The 19269-nt window shown below is 32.7% G+C and overlaps 1 protein-coding gene across 1 annotated transcript in view; it reads right to left on the bottom strand.

Annotated features, from left to right (window-relative positions):
* Cfap47 (cilia and flagella associated protein 47) overlaps positions 1-19269 on the bottom strand; it is a 421187-nt gene that overhangs the window by 375777 nt on the left and 26141 nt on the right. The window contains exons 9-13 of the mRNA XM_077107522.1: positions 12231-12420; positions 11295-11508; positions 8726-8875; positions 6388-6574; positions 6178-6274 (exon numbers count right to left, since the gene is read on the bottom strand). Of these exons, the coding sequence (XP_076963637.1) occupies positions 6178-6274; positions 6388-6574; positions 8726-8875; positions 11295-11508; positions 12231-12420 (838 nt within the window). The remainder of the gene's footprint in view (positions 1-6177; positions 6275-6387; positions 6575-8725; positions 8876-11294; positions 11509-12230; positions 12421-19269) is intronic.

Raw genomic sequence — 19269 nt, 5'->3', positions numbered from 1 at the left:
AAACACACTTTCAAAATGGATAAAAAAGCTATTATTCTTTCCCTGGAATCTCACCTCAATTATAGTAAGATAGGAGGGTCAAAAGTACAATAAAGGGAAAATGTAGACAATGCAAGCACTAAAAAATAGAAAGCATGGTAGCTATATGAATATCAGATAAACAACATTTCAGAACAAAGAAAATTACCAGGGACTAAGAGGGACATTACATAATGATAAAAGAGGCCAGGAAGACCTTGCAATCCTAAGTGTGTATGCACTAAAAAACAGTTTCAAAATACATGCATAAAGAAAAAACAAAAAAAATTCTGACAGAACTAAAAAGAAAAATAGAAAAATCCACCATTATAGCTTGAGACTGCAATCACCATTGTTGGTAATTGATAGACTTAATACATAGAACAGCAGTAAGAATTTAGAATAATGGCACAATATCATTTACTAATTGGGATTTGATTGACATGTAAGGAATATTCCATTCAATAATAGCAAGAATGCACTTCATTTCAAGATGCATGGAACCTTCAACAAGAGTGCCTGTATCTTTGATCAAGCTTAAGAAATCTTCACAAATTTAAAAGAATTGAATTATAAATATGTATATTCTGACCACAATGAAATCAAATTAGAAATCTCTTAATAGAAAACAGAAAAATCTTAGAATATAAATAGCATACTTCTAAATAATTACCCATGGATCAAAGAGAGTTTTAAGGAAAAATAGACAATACATTGATTGAACTGAATGAGATTTAAGATGTAGCAAAATATATGAGATGCAGCTACAGGACTGCTTAGTGAAAACTTGGTCATGTTAAAAGATTCTGTTAGTAAAAACAAAGGCTCTAAATCAATAATTTAAGTTTCTTCTAGGTACTAGAAAAAATAGAGCAACATAAATCTAAGCAAATGGAAGACAATCATAAGTACTAGAAAAAATTGATGAATGAAAAACTACAGAGAAAAGTAATGAAATCTAATGCTAGTTCTTTGAAATAAACAATAAAATTGATAAACCTCTGCTGAGACTGAAAAAGAAAAATAATAAAGACACAAATTTCCCACATCAAAAAGAGAAAGGTTATATCACTACAGACTCTGCTGACACATACTGAAAGGAAAATTGAGAATGTTACAAATAACTCTGTGCACATAAATGTGACAACTTAGAAGTGAAAAAATTCCACAAAACTCACAAACTACCAAAACTCTCAGAATGTGGCACAGAATATCTGAACAGTACTACAACTATTAAATATATTGAATTTGCAATTAAATATCTTCTGAAAATGAAATCTCCTTCTTCAGAGAAATTACCTAACATTTAAAGAAGAATAGCAATTCAACAGAATGTAGAAGAAGGATTATAGAACAATCTTTTAGACTATAGCAGAGGAAGGAACACTTTCCAGCTCTTCTAACTCATTTTATGAGGATGAAATTATTTTTATGTTGAAACAAAGCCCAGTTAAAACAGAACAAATGAAAAAACTGGATTGATAATATTTTAGAAAAACAGATGAAAAAATTCTGTATTATGATTTAACAATATTATTGAGTAGAGAAAGATGAAGAAAAAGCTGATTGACTTTAGAGAAAAATACAGATTGTAAATTAGAAATGAAAAATCAAAACAAAATATATGGCCAGAGAAACCTAATTTCAAATTCTTTCTTTTCCACTAAATATTTGGGCATTTTGACTAAGGTATTCATTTAGCTTGATTTTATTAATCTCTAAAGTGGATAGAAACCTAGTTAATTTGTAAATTTCTCGTGTTATTTAAAAAACTAAATGAGATCATGTTTATAAATTGCTTGATACCATGCCTGGCTTTAAACTGCATCAATAAACGCCAGCATAAAAATCAAAATGATTAGACACAGGCAGATGAAGAAAACAATACTTTATATAACTTTAAATGTAATCCAGACTACTGTGAATATTTTTACTAATTGATTTGAATAATTTCCAAATTATCTATTGTGTTTCTTATTATTTTAATTTTGAAAAAATAGTATGATTATAGGGCCATTTTTTTTCTGAAAATACAATCTGCTTTGATGGTGCCAGTCCCTGCTCTGTACAGAGGCTCACAAAGCATCTTTAGAGTGTAAAAATAAGAGTGACTCTCCTACCAGGTTCATAGACCACTTCCTCCAATTGACACAAAATTTCCATCTGCATAGTTGCTAACTTTGTAAATTCAAAGTCTCTGTCATAGAGGATCATTAATAAACTGCCTAGGACACTAGATGAAGAACAGACAGAAACTGGTGGAGAAGTCATAGAAGAGACAATACTCATTGTCTCCTAACTTTCTTTTGTATTTGTATAGATCTGCTTATCTGTTCAGTTAGCGACTTGACTAATTTGGGAAGCACAGAATATTTATCACTCAATAGTAAAAAGTAAATTCTTGAAGCTATAAAACTCAGTACCTATATACCTGGCACAAAACAGGTGTTCAGTAAGTGTTTGTCCTGTACTGAACTACATAAACAATTAAGCGTTGAGCTAATAAGACTCTAATGCCAAAGTGCTCTATTGTCACCGTGTGGCAGGGAGGTTCAACTCCAGTGCTCTTAGGATGTTGGATTCTATTATCTCAACAAATGGTGGGACAATTACAACTCTCTTTATCAGCCCATGCCAATTCCTTTCCCCAGACATTGCTTTGGGCATTTCCTATAGGCCATACTGACCTGAGACTTGGCCAATGACCGGTGATAAAAAGTCACCAAAATCCAGATATATAATCACTTCCTTTGCTTTGCCTCTGACCTTGTACCTTCTTAAAAATCACATATCCAGACAATTTCAGAGTTGGTATGTGATGTATTGTGTGCTAGATTACCCCCAAAAGGAGAATCAGTCTATCCATGAAAATTAATCATCATTTGCCCATGTCTCTTTCATGGCCACCCTAACTATTAGAATGAAATGGGAACACTCTCTTCGGACCATTTTAGCCACTATATCTTTAACTACAATATTTCTTTAACAGGCTTGGTAGAAACAAATCTAGGAAGGGACCTTGTATAACATTTCTGCAAGTTTAAGAAGGAGCTGTCAGCAGGGTGTGGTGGGACAGACCTATAATCCCAACAACTAGGGAAGCTGAGGCAGGAAGATCACAAGTTTGAGGCCAGTCTCAGCAATTTGGCAAGATTCTGTCTCAAAAATACAAAAAAGAATGGAGATGTAGCTTAGTGATAAAGCACCCCTGGGTTCAAACAAACTAAAGAGTTTTCCTAACTCACTGTCAACGCAGAAGCCTAAAGTCTTCATTTCACACAGGTATTGTCACCGATCAAATATACTTCTTAGTGACCCTGACTAAACAGGTGTAAAATAGACTGTACACAAAAACATCTTATTTTTCTCTATCTACTTATCCTGCTTTGTTTCCTCATCATTGTATACCAAAGTCATATTACATGAAGATAAACTTATTACTCCCCTCCTATCTCAAGCAAATATAATCTCTCTGAGAGCAGGACTCAGTATTACTATTTTCTTTAGGGCTGTATCCCCAAAACCCAGACTGTCCCTAGTACATGGTAGTCATTCAATTAAGACTCATGAAAGGACTGGATAAAGAGATTAAAGTTCGACGTTAACCATTTTCTAATGTAATGTGCTCATTTTATGGATGAAGAGTTTGCATAAAAACTTCTTAAACTACATGTAAGATAATGGGGGCAAAGTGTTTTTCATATTATTGCACTCTTGATCACAGTATGAGGTATGTATATTATTATCATCCATCTCACTAATGAAGAAACTGAGATTCACAGAGATAGAGCCTAATGTCATAGAACTAGTAAGTTCTAGAACCACACTGAGGATGGCCTCATTACAGAATCTTCCTACTCTGTTGCACAGTGTGTTCCTGAAAGACACACTGAGAAAGAAATGAGCTAACAACCTAAATGTCAATCATCTATATTACATACAAACATCTAAAGTACACATAAACACAGCATTTAAAAATTTTAACAGTTTAGATAGATATTATTGTCACCATAAGCATGTATAAAATAGAAACAAAAATCAATACATTAAAGTAAAATTTAACTTTAAAATGCTCAATTTTTACTGACATGACTACAAAATTCTAATTTTTCAAAAGCCATTGAATGGCTGATTGAGAAGCACAGTAAATCTCCTCCAAAAGCAACAATAAATCTTGACAAAATTTTTTGGGCTAGGGGTGTGTGGCTCAGTGGAAGAGTTCTTGCCTGGCATTTGTGAGATCCTGGGTTCAATCCACAGCACCACAAAGGAAGGAAAAACAATTTTTTTCAAAGACAACCATCTAAAAACTGAAAATTGGCCAAAGGACACAACAAATTAAGAAACGTTAGTTTAAGAATATCTCTAAAACCTCATTATTAGCAGTCAAAGTCTGTAGAGTTTTAGTCTAGGACTGCTCCTGTTGTCCATACCCAGCTTTGTGGTGCAGAAGTGTTATCAGAACAATAGAAGGAAATTAACTATATTTGGAACAGAGTTGGAAATTTTCATACGTAGGGATGTTGTCAAAATAATGATTTTCTCAATGGAAAACATTTAAGAAAGGCCAACATTGTGACATGAAATCTCAATAAAGAGAGCAATAGAAAAGTGAGAGGGACTGAAGATCAAGCTCTCGGCACAAGAAAGACAAAGTAGGCCATTATAAGACCCTATTTGTGCCCAGTACAGGTAGAGCATTCTTGGAAAAATAAATGTAAATCTGAAGAACTTACTAATTTCAATACTGCTGATAAAGCTATAATATCCAAGAAAATGTAGAACTGTCACAAAGATATGCATATAGATTAGTGGAATGGAATGAGAATTTAGAAATAAACTCTGACATATATGGTTGATCAATTTGGACAAAAGTGCCAGGAAGTTCAATGAGGAATAATATCTTAGCAAATGGTGCTGAGACAATTGCATATCACATAAAAATAAAAATGTAGACCTTTAACTCATACCACAAACATACAAGTTAATTCAAAGTAGATTGTAGACCTAATTATAGTATCCAAACTTATAAAAATTTTAGGAGAAAATATTAGTGACCTTGACTTAGGCAAAGATTTCTTGGGCATGACAAGAAAATCATAAACCATAAAAGGAAAAGTTGGATGAGTTCAATTTCATCTACATTTAAAACTTTTGTGCTTTAAATAACATGAAAAAAATGAAAGAAAATCACCCATGAACTTAGAAAAATGTTTGGAAATTATATATCTGATAACTGTCTTGTATTGAGAATATCCAAATAATTCTTATAATTCTATAAGAAGAAAGCAAATATTCAAATTAAAAACTGGGCAAGGGATTTGAAATATTCCAAAGAAGATGTATGATATAAATAGACATTTCTCTAAGTACAAGAAAACATATTCATAAGCCTAGTCATTAGAGAAATGCTAATCAAATCCATAATGAGGTAACACTTCACACCCACTAAAATGGCTATAATCAAACAGAAAATAACAAGTGGTGGTAAGAATGTGGAGAAATTTTAACCCTCATACATTACTAGTGGAATTGTCATTTGATATAGTCACTTTGAAAAACATTTAGAAGTCTCTCAATAGTTTATATATAAAATTTCCATACAACCCAGCAATTCCATCCTGAGAATCTAACTCAAAGCATTGAAAATATATGTTCACTCGAAGAATTTTATGTGAATACTACAGCATCAATATTCATAATAGCCTCAAACTAGAAATAGATCAATGTCCACCAACTGATAAATGAATAAACAAAATGTGATACAGTCATAAAATGGGATGCTATAAAAAGGAACAAAATATTGATAAGTACTACCATGTGAATTAGCATCAAAAATATTTTGCTAAGTGAAAGAATTAACATTGGAAATTACATATTATATAACTCCATTTACAGGAATTGTTCCAAACAAGGGAAAACCTATAGAAATAGAAGATTAATGGCTTCCTGGGGTTGGGGGTAGAAATAAGGAATGACTACATTGAGGCATGAAGGTGATGGCAGCATTCTAAAATTGAATTATGATGGTGATAATGTAACTATAAGTGTCAAAAGTTATTGGTTTGTATACATTGATGAATTTTATGGAATATAAATTATAATTTGTTAAATATTTTTAACCAACAAGGAATGTAGTAGATTTCTATATATCCTTACCAACAATTACTTGATGAATTTGCTTTGGTGTCAATATAAAGCTGCAATCATGTTTTTCATGGAGCGTGGATGGGTATGCCTTAAGTTCTTTGAGAACCTGAGGAAAAAAAAAAAACACATTTTCCCAAAATTAAACATTCAATATTAGCAAAAGCCATTATAATAATTCTCATGGCATAACAAAATGTAAATGTAAAATATTGCACATGCCTTTCTTTCCAGGGATTCCATTTCCTTGGATGCTATTTTCTTGGTACTTAACAATTGATTAGCTTTGATCAGACACTCAGCTGAAGATCGGGACTCTTCTACTTCCACTTTTGAGAGTGAGGGTGACTTTAGACCTGATGCTGGCTCTATACCTATGTCTGTATAGTCATATGAATGTATGCATTTCCTATCAAAATAATAATAAGTAATTGAGGCCAAATCTTTTAGAAAACACTTGTATATATTCAAATATTTCCCTTAGTATATGCAATTACTGTCCCACTAATATCTACTTAACCATATTGGTGCACTAGTTTGCAGAAAATTTTCTTTGCTGAAGGCACTCCTCTTTCTCAAACACCTCACAAAGAAAGTTTATATGCTCCACCCCCACCCTACTGCCACTCAGGGACAGTTCATAATCAAAGCCTGGTATGGAACACAAAAGACAAGCCCCCCTCTGGCTCAAGGCAGAAACATCTATGTGGTATAATATATGCTTAACAGACTCTAGGCAGGAGGCTGTTTAAACTTTATTTGAAATATGGCCTATATCATTTCCCTTCCTATTCTGCTTCTTTCTTCCTGTAAAGTTTTTTTCCTGACAGCATACTCTCCATAAATCACATACACTAAAATCCCTGTCTTAGAATTTGCTTCTAGAGAAACTTAGATGAGATATCCCCAAATCAAAAAGTAACAATATGGTTTAATATTTTGCTTTTACTATATATTAATTGTTTAAATTATTAAAAATGGAAAGGAAACTAAGGAATGAAAAAAATTCAGATATTCACTTGCAGGAGACTGAACTTTGACCCTATCTTTTATGCTGCACAAAATCAACATAAAATGAATCAAAATCCTACATGTAAGACCTGAAGCTATGAAACTACTAGAAGAAAACAAAGAGAAAACACTTCAAGACACTGGTATAGGCAACAATTTTTTTGACAAGATTCCCAAAACACCAGCAACAAAAGTGAAAAGAGACAAATGGGATTATATCAAACCAAGAAGCTCCTGCATAGCAAGGAAACAATCAAGAGAGTGAAGCGGCAAGCTACAAAATGGGGGAAAAATTGCAAACTACTCATCTGACAAAGGATTCATATCCAAAATACATAAAGAATTAAAAATAAAATCAATAACAACCACGAAAACTAATCCAACTTAAACTGGGCAAAAACTTCTCGAAGGAACAAATTCAAATGGCTAAAATTTTTTAAAAATGTTCAACATCATTGCTTATCAGGAAAATGTAAATCAAAACTATGATAAGATAATATATTACCTCAATGAGAATTGCTATTATTAAAAAAATGTTGGGGCTGAGGTTGTGACTCAAGTGGTAGAGCATTCACCTAGCACATGTGAGGCATTGGGTTTGATCCTCAGCACCACATAAAAATAAAATAAAGATATTGTATCCACCTAAAACTAAAAAATAAATATTCTTTAAAAATGTTGAAAAGATGTGGAGAAAAAGGAATTAAATATCCTGTTGGTGAGAATATAAAGTAGTATAGCCATGACTAAGAACGTTATGTAGGTTCCTCATAAAAATAAAAATAAATCTACCATATGATCCAATTACCCACTCCTAGGTTTATATCCAAAGGAAATAAAATCAACGTAATGAAGAGATGGCTTGCATACTTGTTGATGTTTATTGTGGCGTTATTGATAATAGTTAAGTTACGGAATCAGCCTAGGTGACCATCAACAGATGAATGGAGAGAGAGAATGTGGTTTATAAACACACAGTGAAATATTATTTGGCAATCATGTTCCACCTCATATGTTGATGCTAAAAAGTATCTATATGAATGTAGAATAGTAATTACTAGAGACTAATTACTAGAAGAGTTGGAGAGGTTGGATGACAAGTACCAAAACATAGTTGGGTAGATAGACACAATATGTTTTAGTGTTCTACAGCACAGTGGAGTGAGTATAGTTCACAATAACCTATTGTATATTTTAGTAAGAATTAGAAGAGAGGAACTTGAAGACTCTAAACACAAAGTAATGATAAGGAGATGGAAATGCTAATTACCCTGATATGATCATTACACATTATATACATGTACTGAAACATCCCATTGTAATTCATAAATATGTATGATTATTATGTTAATTAAAAATAAGGAGATGGAGATACTAACTATTCTGATTTGATCATTACAGACTGTCTATAGGTATCAAATTAACAAATTGTACTTCATAAGTTTGTACAATTAAAATAATAATACTTAATTTTAAAAAGGAAAAGAAAAAATTCTGGCTCTTTAGTTACTATGATTTGCTGCATATGACTTGAGGAATTGAACTTTACCTCTCTTCTTTCTGTAGGCGTACACTTCTTAAATATTTAATATAATTGTCATAGTAATTTTGATGTGCTTTCTTTTCGAGTTTTTCAAAGTCAGTATATGCAAAATCAGGATCCACATAAGTATGCCTTGGAATCTTTGTGAAAATTGTCCTACAATATGAGCAACTCATATTAAAATTCATATGTATGCATTTGCTCAATCAGTACTTATGGAGTGCCTACTAACCAATTTCTATGTCAGGTGTTGAACACAGACTGGAGAATAGGACAGACTCTAGTCCTTTTTCTCATATCCTAACCTGCATTAAGACACTATTACATGTAGAACTTCTAGGATACCTATTTTTTTTTTCTTAAGCTAGTAAGAAAAGAATTCCTCTTAAGGTTACTGAAATGTAAGTGTACCTACTTTAAACCCATCTTTCAGGAGCTGGACAAGTAGGAAATTTAAACAATTCTAGATTATAGATCAATCTTTAAGAAACTAGATCTGAATCTGAGTTTCTTGCCCTTAGATCAGCCTTATATTCACTCAACTTGCCTCATGCTCTTCCATTTTACCCACCATGTATTTTCAATAAAAACGTAAAATGCATTATTTACACCTTCAGGCATTAGTCTACCTCAATCCTCAGTAAGTTTTATCAATCAAGAGTCTCATCCTCAATAATGAACTCATCAGTATGAACCTATTAGTCTCACGGTCAAGTGAATATTAATAAAAATTAATGTTTTCTTCATTTTCCACAATTCCTCAATGTTGAAAACTAAAAGTCATCTTCCTGTAAACAGAGTAATACAGTAAGAGGAAAAATACTTAGTCATTCAAAGACAGTTGTTGATATTTAAATTTCCCTTTAGACTCTAAGACTCTTTTTGCCATTTTTAGAACCTAGAAATAATTCCTATATCTAAAGTCCTGAGGTCTCTAAGGAGAAAGGGAAGAACATGGAAAGCAGTAGTGAAGTAAATCCCTTAGGAGCGGATGACTAATAACAAATCTAAATTCTCATTAGAACTTTAAAGAATATACATCTAGAAGTATTTTTGCAGCTTGGAGTAGGTAATTTTAAAAAAATGCAATAAATGGGAACGAAAATGTAAATAAAAATTTTCCTCATTTATTTTTTTAAAAAATTACTGAGTGCCAACTATGTGCCTGATGGAGGTCTAAGCACAGGGCATACTGCTGTAAAGAAAAATTAGACAAAAATTCTTACTTTATTTTCTTCTCAAAATTTGAAAAGGTAAAATTCATTAAATATAATAGCAATTACAATGAACAAAAAGCACACTATAATAAATTTCTTTCTTTACTTAAAGTTACTAATTACTAGCCATATAATATACTACTAAATGTCTTTTTTATTAATGTGAAAATAGTTCATTAAAACCCTTTGAGAAAAATAAATATGGCTATGGAAAATAATATGAACTGCTAATCTTTATTTTTTAAAAATTCTGGCAATTTTAGATGATCTAATTAATACATACCTAGAAATAAACTGATATTATATTAAAGCATTATATCTCTGTATACAAATATTTATTTAAGCTTTAGAAAGAGTTGAAAAGGAAACAAATGTTTCCAGAAGCCACCACTGAAAGGTAGGAGGAGATGCAATGTGTCAGAAGGAAAGATACAATTTTCTATTTATAATATATAATTATTTTAAATGAAGTCTGAGTAATCTTTACATTTCTCTGTTTTATAACACTTGTCAAATGTGAATAGAATTTTCTAATTAAAACTATTAAGACAGTCTATAGGAAAGAAAAACCCAGACTTTTCCAACTGTAGAAGGCTTCAAAAATCTACCCTAAAATCAAATGGTATTATATAAGAAGATGCCTGCAAAATTAGGTGAGCTTAATGACTCCTAAGATAAAGAGACAAGTGGATAAACTCCAGGGCCATTACCAAGTTTAGATATACTATTCATAGCAAACAAACAGACCCAAAAGAAAACTAGTTCTGAAAGTTTCAAGTTTTGAAAACATTTCTGGGCTCAGCACCAGAAAAAGATGTCAAGATGCCTTGGTCACGTCTAACTAACCATTGGTAAAATAGCAATTTCTTTGAGGTTTAGATAAATTTAAGTTGAAGTCTAACACTCTTTATTAACCTTACTGGGAAAGTTTTAGTTCAGTTTGGGGAAAGTTATTGGAAATGTATCTTTGAGTGTGTAAACAAAGATGAGGATAATCATTTTTAATCACAATTTTAATTTTTTTACTTAGATAAATTTAAGCTTTTAACTAAATTTAATAAACATGACTATTCTGAAGATTTCTTACATTTCAAAAGGTGATCATTTCTATTTTTCTTCTAGAGTTGTCAATGATATATTTTAAGAATTATTTTGTATACCATTCGCTTTGTGGCAAATAAATAGAAGTGATAAGAGGTTGGATAAAGCAAATACAGTGGCATGCAAAAACCATCTCATAAGATATTACTATTATTATTGCCATCATTAGTTTCTTATATCAGGTTCTGATCAGACCTCTGCATATCATCTTAAATATTATGTCTTTCAAAATTTCAGTTTTTAATATTACATGTTACCTGAAATGTTTACGGTTGTCTTCAGACCTGATACTTGCAGCTCGGTCATTAGGAAAGGCTATTAGTGCATCCTTCATTGACTCCTCATTTGTTCGATGATCGTGAATGTGTGTCATGGCTGATTGAAGCATTGCTACAGGTGCCTGGACCTTATACTTTTCCAAATTACTGGCCACAAAATGTCCGATGGGATTAGTGATAAAAGGGGATATACCTTTTATAGAAGTGAAAGTTAAGTTTATATATTGTACTTTGAATTTTAGTCTTAAAAAATGCTATGTAATAGTTAATATACTAGAGAATTGGTTTTAACTTAAATATTAAAGCCCCCAAACCACAGAAATGACATATATACTATCCCACACAAAACAATTTATCAAAATAATACTTAAATAATGCATAAAAATAAAATATGATAACTTAAAGGATTTACATTGATCCATATGAAAGTGCAATTTTTGTAGGTTAAAGAAAGCTATGTATCAGCGACTTTACATGTTTCAGTACATAAAAGATTATAAAGGAATGGATAAAACAGCAGCAAGAAAAAATCTATGAAATGGTCAAAACTAGTTTATATTATAAGCTCAAGTAAACAAAGTAGAAAAAATAAAATGTAAAAAAAACAGAAACATTAAAATATTTAGAAGTTATATAGGTTACTAAACCATGTGATCCTCAGAATAGGAACACAACCTCTGCTGGGAATAAAGTAGAAATGCAAATATTTGGGCTCCAACACAGACCTATTTAATAATCAGTGCTGGGATGGAGGTCAGTGACATGTATTTGAACAGATCTACTAAAAGGTTTTGATACATTCTAAAAGAACCACTGAAGTAGGTCACATTTGATATAGAGCTAAGCAATTAGTATATTAAGATAATATTACATTAACAACTAAATCAAAACCAGGTGAAAATCATAATAGCATACCAGGATTAATTTTCATCACAACTTTCTTAGTGAAAGGTTTGCAGATGCTATTGAATTCTAAATATATGTGATAAAACGGTTTCATTGATGAAGACTGCAAATTTTCATCTGCCACTGGGCCAATAATATCTATCACCTGCTTCACTTTAAAGTTTCCAATTTGATGTGGAATAAATGAGCACATCACATTCTAAAAATAATAAATAAAATAAAAAAGAAAAAAAGAAGAGGAAAAGTAATCAATATACTATTGTTTTGTTTAGAAAAAAATAAAAGCAAACCAGGAAAACCAATTCACTTCAGTTTCAAGGAATGCTAGTTCATCATGATAACATAAAGCACTTTAGCAACATTCAGCATTGACAAACATTTAAGATACTCATTATTGGAAATTTATCTAAGAAAAATTAAGAACATAATACCAAAGTGCTTCAAGAATGGCAAATTAAGGCAGGGCATGGTGGCACATGCCTGTAATCCCAGCAGTTCAGGAGCCTGAGACAAGAGGACCACAAGTTCAAGCCAGCCTCAGAAACTTAGTGAGGCTCTAAAGCAACTTAGAGAGATGCTGTCTAAAAATTAAAAAAATAAAATAAAAAGGGCTGGGGATGTACCTCAGAAGTTGAGCATACCTGGGTTCAATCCCCAGTGCAAAAAAAAAAAAAAAAAGAAAAAGAAAAGAAAACTAAGAACCTCCAAAAATCCGCTTCTCCACAGAAAATACTGGCAAAATTTTGCCAAAATCTATTTTTGAGATATACAGAAATTATCTAAAGGGATACACAACTCCAGGGAGTAGCTTTTTTTTAAAGTTGCTGAATCTATAAGAGAATAGAAGTCTTTGTGCCATTTTTACTTGTTATAATTCCATTCTCCTAAACACAGTTTTGTGGTCTTCTTGAAAAACAGCATTGCAACTATGGTAGCTGTGAAAATCATTAGCCTAGCAAATTGGAAGGGAGAAGAATGGGTTTGGAGATTTCTAGAAGTTCCACCTCTAGAACTTGTATCAATTTGTTCTGTCTGGCTGCTGGCTAAAAAGCCTATGAGGTCACATCTTCATTTGATGTGAATCAGAACTCATTCCCCATGAAGAACCCTTTCCCCAGGATTTCTTCAAAAAAGCACATACATGTATATAAAAATGATATATATATATATAAATTTCATAACAATTTTTAAATATCACAGCAACTTGAGGTGACATCATGTAAGTTTAAAGAAGAATCTAATAATGGAAAAAGAAAGGATTAAGCATATAAATTTAAAAAAACACTTGAGAATAAGGTATTCATATTGTATTTGGAAATCTCTGACATATTTCTGGGTATCTGGATTGCCACACACATCTGCAGACTGTGTACATACCCGGGAAAACTTGAGATAGCTCTAATCTCTCACCTCTGGTTGACTCTGAGACTCCTTATAGGGAGGAATTGAAAGTTAAAACTAGTTGGAAACTACCAGCTAAAATTTTGAAGACATGCCTCAATAGACTTACAAAGAGGCTTCTGACATAGGCTGAGACTTGTAAATTCAAACAATTTGAGCAAAGCTCTGTCCAATCATTAGATGAAGACTTAATTAACTGAGTAGAGACTTGATTGGCAGCACACAATAAAGAAAATAAAACAAAATTAGTCTAAAAAGTCATTAAATAAACAAAACAACAACAAAAATCATAAGTAACAATAAACCTTGGAGTAATTTAATTTTCCTAGTTGCCAAATGATATTACTTAAAATGCCCAGTTTTCAACAGAAAAATATGACACAACAAAAGAAACAGTAAATCAATGGATGTGTAACTGATGTGATTCTGCAATCTGTATACGGGGTAAAAATGGGAGTTCATAACCCACTTGAATCAAAGTGTGAAATATGATATATCAAGAACTATGTAATGTTTTGAATAACCAACAATAAAAAAAAGAAATTATGACCAATACAGTATTAGATAATGTCTCTAAGGAAATTCAAATGTAGGACCTATTAGATTAAGATAGTAAATCATCTATTATAAATATGCTGTAAGAATTAATGGAAAACAGGTCTAAAGATTTAAAATAAATTTGAGAACAATGTCTAATGAAATAGATAATTTCAGTGAAATATAAAATATATTTTTAAAAAAGAACAAATAAATATTCTAGTGAGCACAGAAACTAAAATTTTAAAATTCACTAAAAAAGCTCAATGAGAGATTTGAACTAGTACCAGAAATAACCAATAAACTTGAAAACATGAGATTATCTAGACTGAAAAAGAGAGATAAAGATGAAGAAAAAAAAGAGGCATCTCAGACTTTTGGGACACCATCAAGTATAGTACTATATGAATAATAGAAGTCTTCATAGGAGAAGAGAGAAAAGAGCAGGAAGAGAATTTGAAGAAATAATCACTGGAAAGTTCAGAAACTTAGATGAAAAATATTAATCTGTATAACAAAGAAGCTCAACAAAACCCAAGTAGAATAAGTCAATGATATCAACACCTAGACACATTAGAGTCAAATTGTCAATGACCAATGACAAAAATAATGTTGTAAACATCAAGAAACAGTGACTTATCTCATACAAAGGATTCAAAAGCTTAAATAGCTAACTTTGCAATGGAAATATTGGAGGCAAGATGACATTGGGAATGACACATTCAAATACCAAATGAAAAAGACAAGTCAACACAAAATTCTGTAACCAGCAAAACTCTCAGTCAAGCCGGGCGTGATCATGCATCCCTGTAATCTCAGTGGCTCAGGAAGCTGAGGCAGGAAGATCCTGAGTTCAAAGCCAGTCTCAGCAAACAGCGAGGCCCTATGCAACTCAGTGAGACCCTGTCTGTAAATAAAATACAAAATAAAGCTGGGGATGTGGCTCAGTGGTTGAGTGTCCCTGAGTTCAATCCCCAGTAACACCCCCACACACACACCAAAAACTCAGTCAAACCTGTATGAGTTAGGACATCTCCAATACATGTGGAGAGAATGTGTCACTAGAAAATTTGTATTAGAACAGTACTAAAGGGACTCATTCGGGATGAAATAAGACACTTGACAATTATGTAAATTTAGACAAAGCAATTAGGAGCATGGCTAAAGGTAACCATATACATACATATAAAAACATCATAAATGTATTTTTATTTGCAATGCTTTCCTATTCATCTGATTTAAAAATCAATGCATAAAACAATTATTGAAGAGAAATGACAGGCTTTTATTTTTTTTTTTTAATTTTTATTATTGGTTGTTCAAAACATTACATAGTTCTTGACATATCATATTTCATACATTTGATTCAAATGGATTATGAACTCCCATTTTTACCCCGTATAGAGATTGCAGAATCACATCGGTTACACATCCACTGTTTTACATATTGCCATACTAGTGTCTGATGTGTTCTGCTGCCTTTCCTATCCTCTACTATCCCCCCTCCCCTCCCCTCCCATCTTCTCTTTCTATCCCATCTACTGTAATTCATTTCTCCCCCTTGTTTTTTTTCCCTTTCCCCTCACTTCCTCTTATATGTAATTTTGTATAACAATGAGGGTCTCCTTCCATTTCCATGCAATTTCCCTTCTCTCTCCCTTTCCCTCCCACCTCTTGTCCCTGTTTAATGTTAATCTTCTTCTCATGCTCTTCCTCCCTGCTCTGTTCTTAGTTGTTCATCTTATATCAAAGAAGACATTTGACATTTGTTTTTTAGGAACTGGCTAGCTTCACTAAGCATAATCTGCTCTAGTGCCATCCATTTCCCTGCAAATTCCATGATTTTGTCATTTTTTAGTGCTGCATAATACTCCATGGTGTATAAATGCCACATTTTTTTAATCCATTCATCTATTGAAGGGCATCTGGGTTGGTTCCACAGTCTAGCTATTGTGAATTGTGCTGCTATGAACATCGATGTGGCAGTATCCCTGTAATACACTCTTTTAAGGTCTTCAGGGAATAGTCCAAGAAGGGCAATAGCTGGGTCAAATGGTGGTTCCATTCCCAGCTTTCTCAGGAATCTCCATACTGCTTTCTAAATTGGCCGTGCCAATTTGCAGTCCCACCAGCAATGTACAAGCGTACCCTTTTCCCCACATCTTCACCAGCACTTGTTGTTTGACTTCATAATGGCTGCCAATCTTACTGGAGTGAGATGGTATCTTAGGGTGGTTTTGATTTGCATGAGAAATGACTGGCTTTTAAAAATAATAATTTGTATGACAGTAACAGCACAAAGGAAGAGGAAACAATTATATTGAAGTAAATTTTCATATATAATTGAAATTAAGCTGATATTGAAATCAGTTTGAGACGAAACTAGATTTCACCAATTTCCTTCTGGGTTCTTGTCTAGAAAAATTGAAAAATAAAATCTACAGACAATAATGGGAGGCAAGAGTGAACAAAGTAGGATTTATTTAAGTAGGGGGAAAAAAAGAACTCCCCACAAGGCAAGAGGGAGACTGATAGCAAGTTTTCCACCTAAATGTACTAGTCTAGGTGCTTATTTAACTTCTGAGTAGAGGCACTGATTAAACTCCTTGCTAAGGAGGTACTGAAAAAGTGTTAAGGCTATTGGCTTACTCTGCAACCCTTCAATTGGCTGTGTCCTTTGAGTTTGAACTTTCCTATAATCTCCATTTGGGTCCACCCCTACTTCCACTCTCCCTCCACTCCAGGACACTCCACTCCAGGACACTCCACTCCAGGAGTTGGCTGGAATGATTGAAAAGTTTCTACTGGTTAACCTCCTGGAATGGTCTTTACAAATGAAAGACAAACTTAATTGAGGCCCCTTATGGTGACTGCCTACAAAACCAGTAGTTTCTTTCATTATCTCTGATTTTATTAAGGTATAATTGACAAAAGTTGTATACATTTGTAGTAAGTATATAACTTAGCATTGTGATGTGTGTTTATGTTGTGAAATAGTTCAACCAAGCTAATTAACATATCCATACATTTTTCTGGTAATGAGGTGGTAAAGCCAGACCAGGTTGTAAAATGAAAGCGCTTCCCCTCCCTTTCTAAGAGCCTTTCTTCAGGAAACCAGATTTCTTACTCTAACCTTTTGGAATGTGAAATGACTCTTAGAGTCTGGACTTCACCCTTTTTGAAATGTAAACACCCCTGTGCCAGGCCATGAGGCACACAAGAAGGCTAGAAGTTTAACAGAGGAACAGATGCCTGTGAAAAGAGCAGCTTCCCCTCATCTCTTCTGCATCTGTAAACAGCTTCCTTCAGTCACTTACCAAATAGCCAGGCGTAGCAGGCCTCTGATCAAAAAATGGCATAAACCAGTTACGTTCAAAATACATCTATAGAACATCCAACCCAACAATAGCAGAATGCATTCCAGATAGATCTATGTTAAGCCATGAAACAGGTAATAGTACTGAAATATACACAGTATGTTTTCCAACCAAAATTCAATGAAATTAGAAATCAAAAGAACATGAAAAACTCAAATGTTGAAAATTAATATCATTCTAAACAACAAACTGATCAAAGAAGAAATCACAGAGGAAATTTGAGAATACTTTAAGATGAAGAAAAACTAAAACGTACCAAAATGTATGAAATACAGCAAAAGTTTAACAGTGGTCCACCTCATGCTTTGAATATAACCCTTTCTGCTCTGCTACTGGGACTTATTTTTTAAATAGACATTTTTTTTTCTCTCTTCTCCCTCTCCATCTTTCTACCTCTAGAGAAGCAGGATTATCTTTCTTTCCCATCCTAGGCCAAGTTATCTGTCCAGGAACACTAAGGAACTGAGTAATTCATACTTTGGGATGGTGCCAGAAGATCTCAGAAATGATTGTCTCACAAATTAACAAGTGAATTATAACACTCCTCATCACCCACAAGGAACACCTTTGAATCACCTCTTTAAAAGCCCCCTGTTCCTTCCGATGGGATGGACAGAACCACAGCCTTGGGGACAGGAGTCTCCTTTGCTAGCAAAGCAATAAAACTTCTTTTTCCTTTTTCTCAAAACCATGTCTTCATTATTGGAATGGCATTGGGGACACAGACCAAGCTTTGAGTAACAAGATGTCACTATCATCTTTAGTGACATGAATAAAAAGGAGAATAAGGGAATATAATCAAATGTATGCCAATAGATAAGATAATCTAGATGATACAGGCAAATTCTAGAAAGACCCAAACTACTTAAATAGACCCAGAAAGGAAGAAAAAACTTGAATAACTATAGAAAGTAAAGAGATTGAATTACTAAAAAAAAAAAAAAAAAGATCTAAGAAAATCCAGAACCAATGGATTCAATAGTGGATTACTTTTAAGAACAATTAACACCAATCCTTCACAAATTATTTAAAAAAATCAAAGATGAGAGAGAATATTCCAGTTTGTTCTTATGCCAGTTTAACTCTGAAGTTGAAACCACAAAAACTATAATAGCAGAAGGACCAGTAGTCCAGAGAAGAGGGAACAAGGGGAGAAAAGAGGGTAAGAAAATGAGTACAGGGGTCTGAATTGGGCAAATTATATTGTATGCATGAATGATTATATTAAAATGATTATATTAAAATTAATATTATAGTATTATATATAACTATAATAAACTAATAAAAATGACACCCTTTAAAAAATCTAATTTGGAGAACTCACCTATCTCAATTTCAAATATAATTACACACTTATAGGAAGAAATATACAAAGGAAATGGCATAGGGATAAACATAAATATATAAAACAAAACTGTAAGTCCAGAAATCTTTATATTCATGGTCAAATGGTTTTTGATGAATGTGACAAAATTCTGAGATAGCTGGACATCTATATATAAAAGAATGTACTTAAATTTCTAAATTACATTATATACAAAAACAAATTCAAACTGGATAATAGATTTAAATGTTTAAGCTAAAATTCGTAGAGGAAAGCATAGGGACAAAACTTAGTAACTTTGGTTACTCCATAACTACTTAGATATGATATACTAAAAGCATAAAACAAAATAGATAAATTGGACTTAAAGTTAAAACTTCAAAGGATACTATCCAGGAAGTAAAAAGAT

This window comes from Callospermophilus lateralis, chromosome X, assembly GCF_048772815.1.
Source record: "Callospermophilus lateralis isolate mCalLat2 chromosome X, mCalLat2.hap1, whole genome shotgun sequence".
NCBI lineage: Eukaryota > Metazoa > Chordata > Mammalia > Rodentia > Sciuridae > Callospermophilus > Callospermophilus lateralis.
The sequence above is the reverse complement of the archived record's forward strand: the minus strand, read 5'-3'. Positions and strand labels throughout refer to the sequence as shown.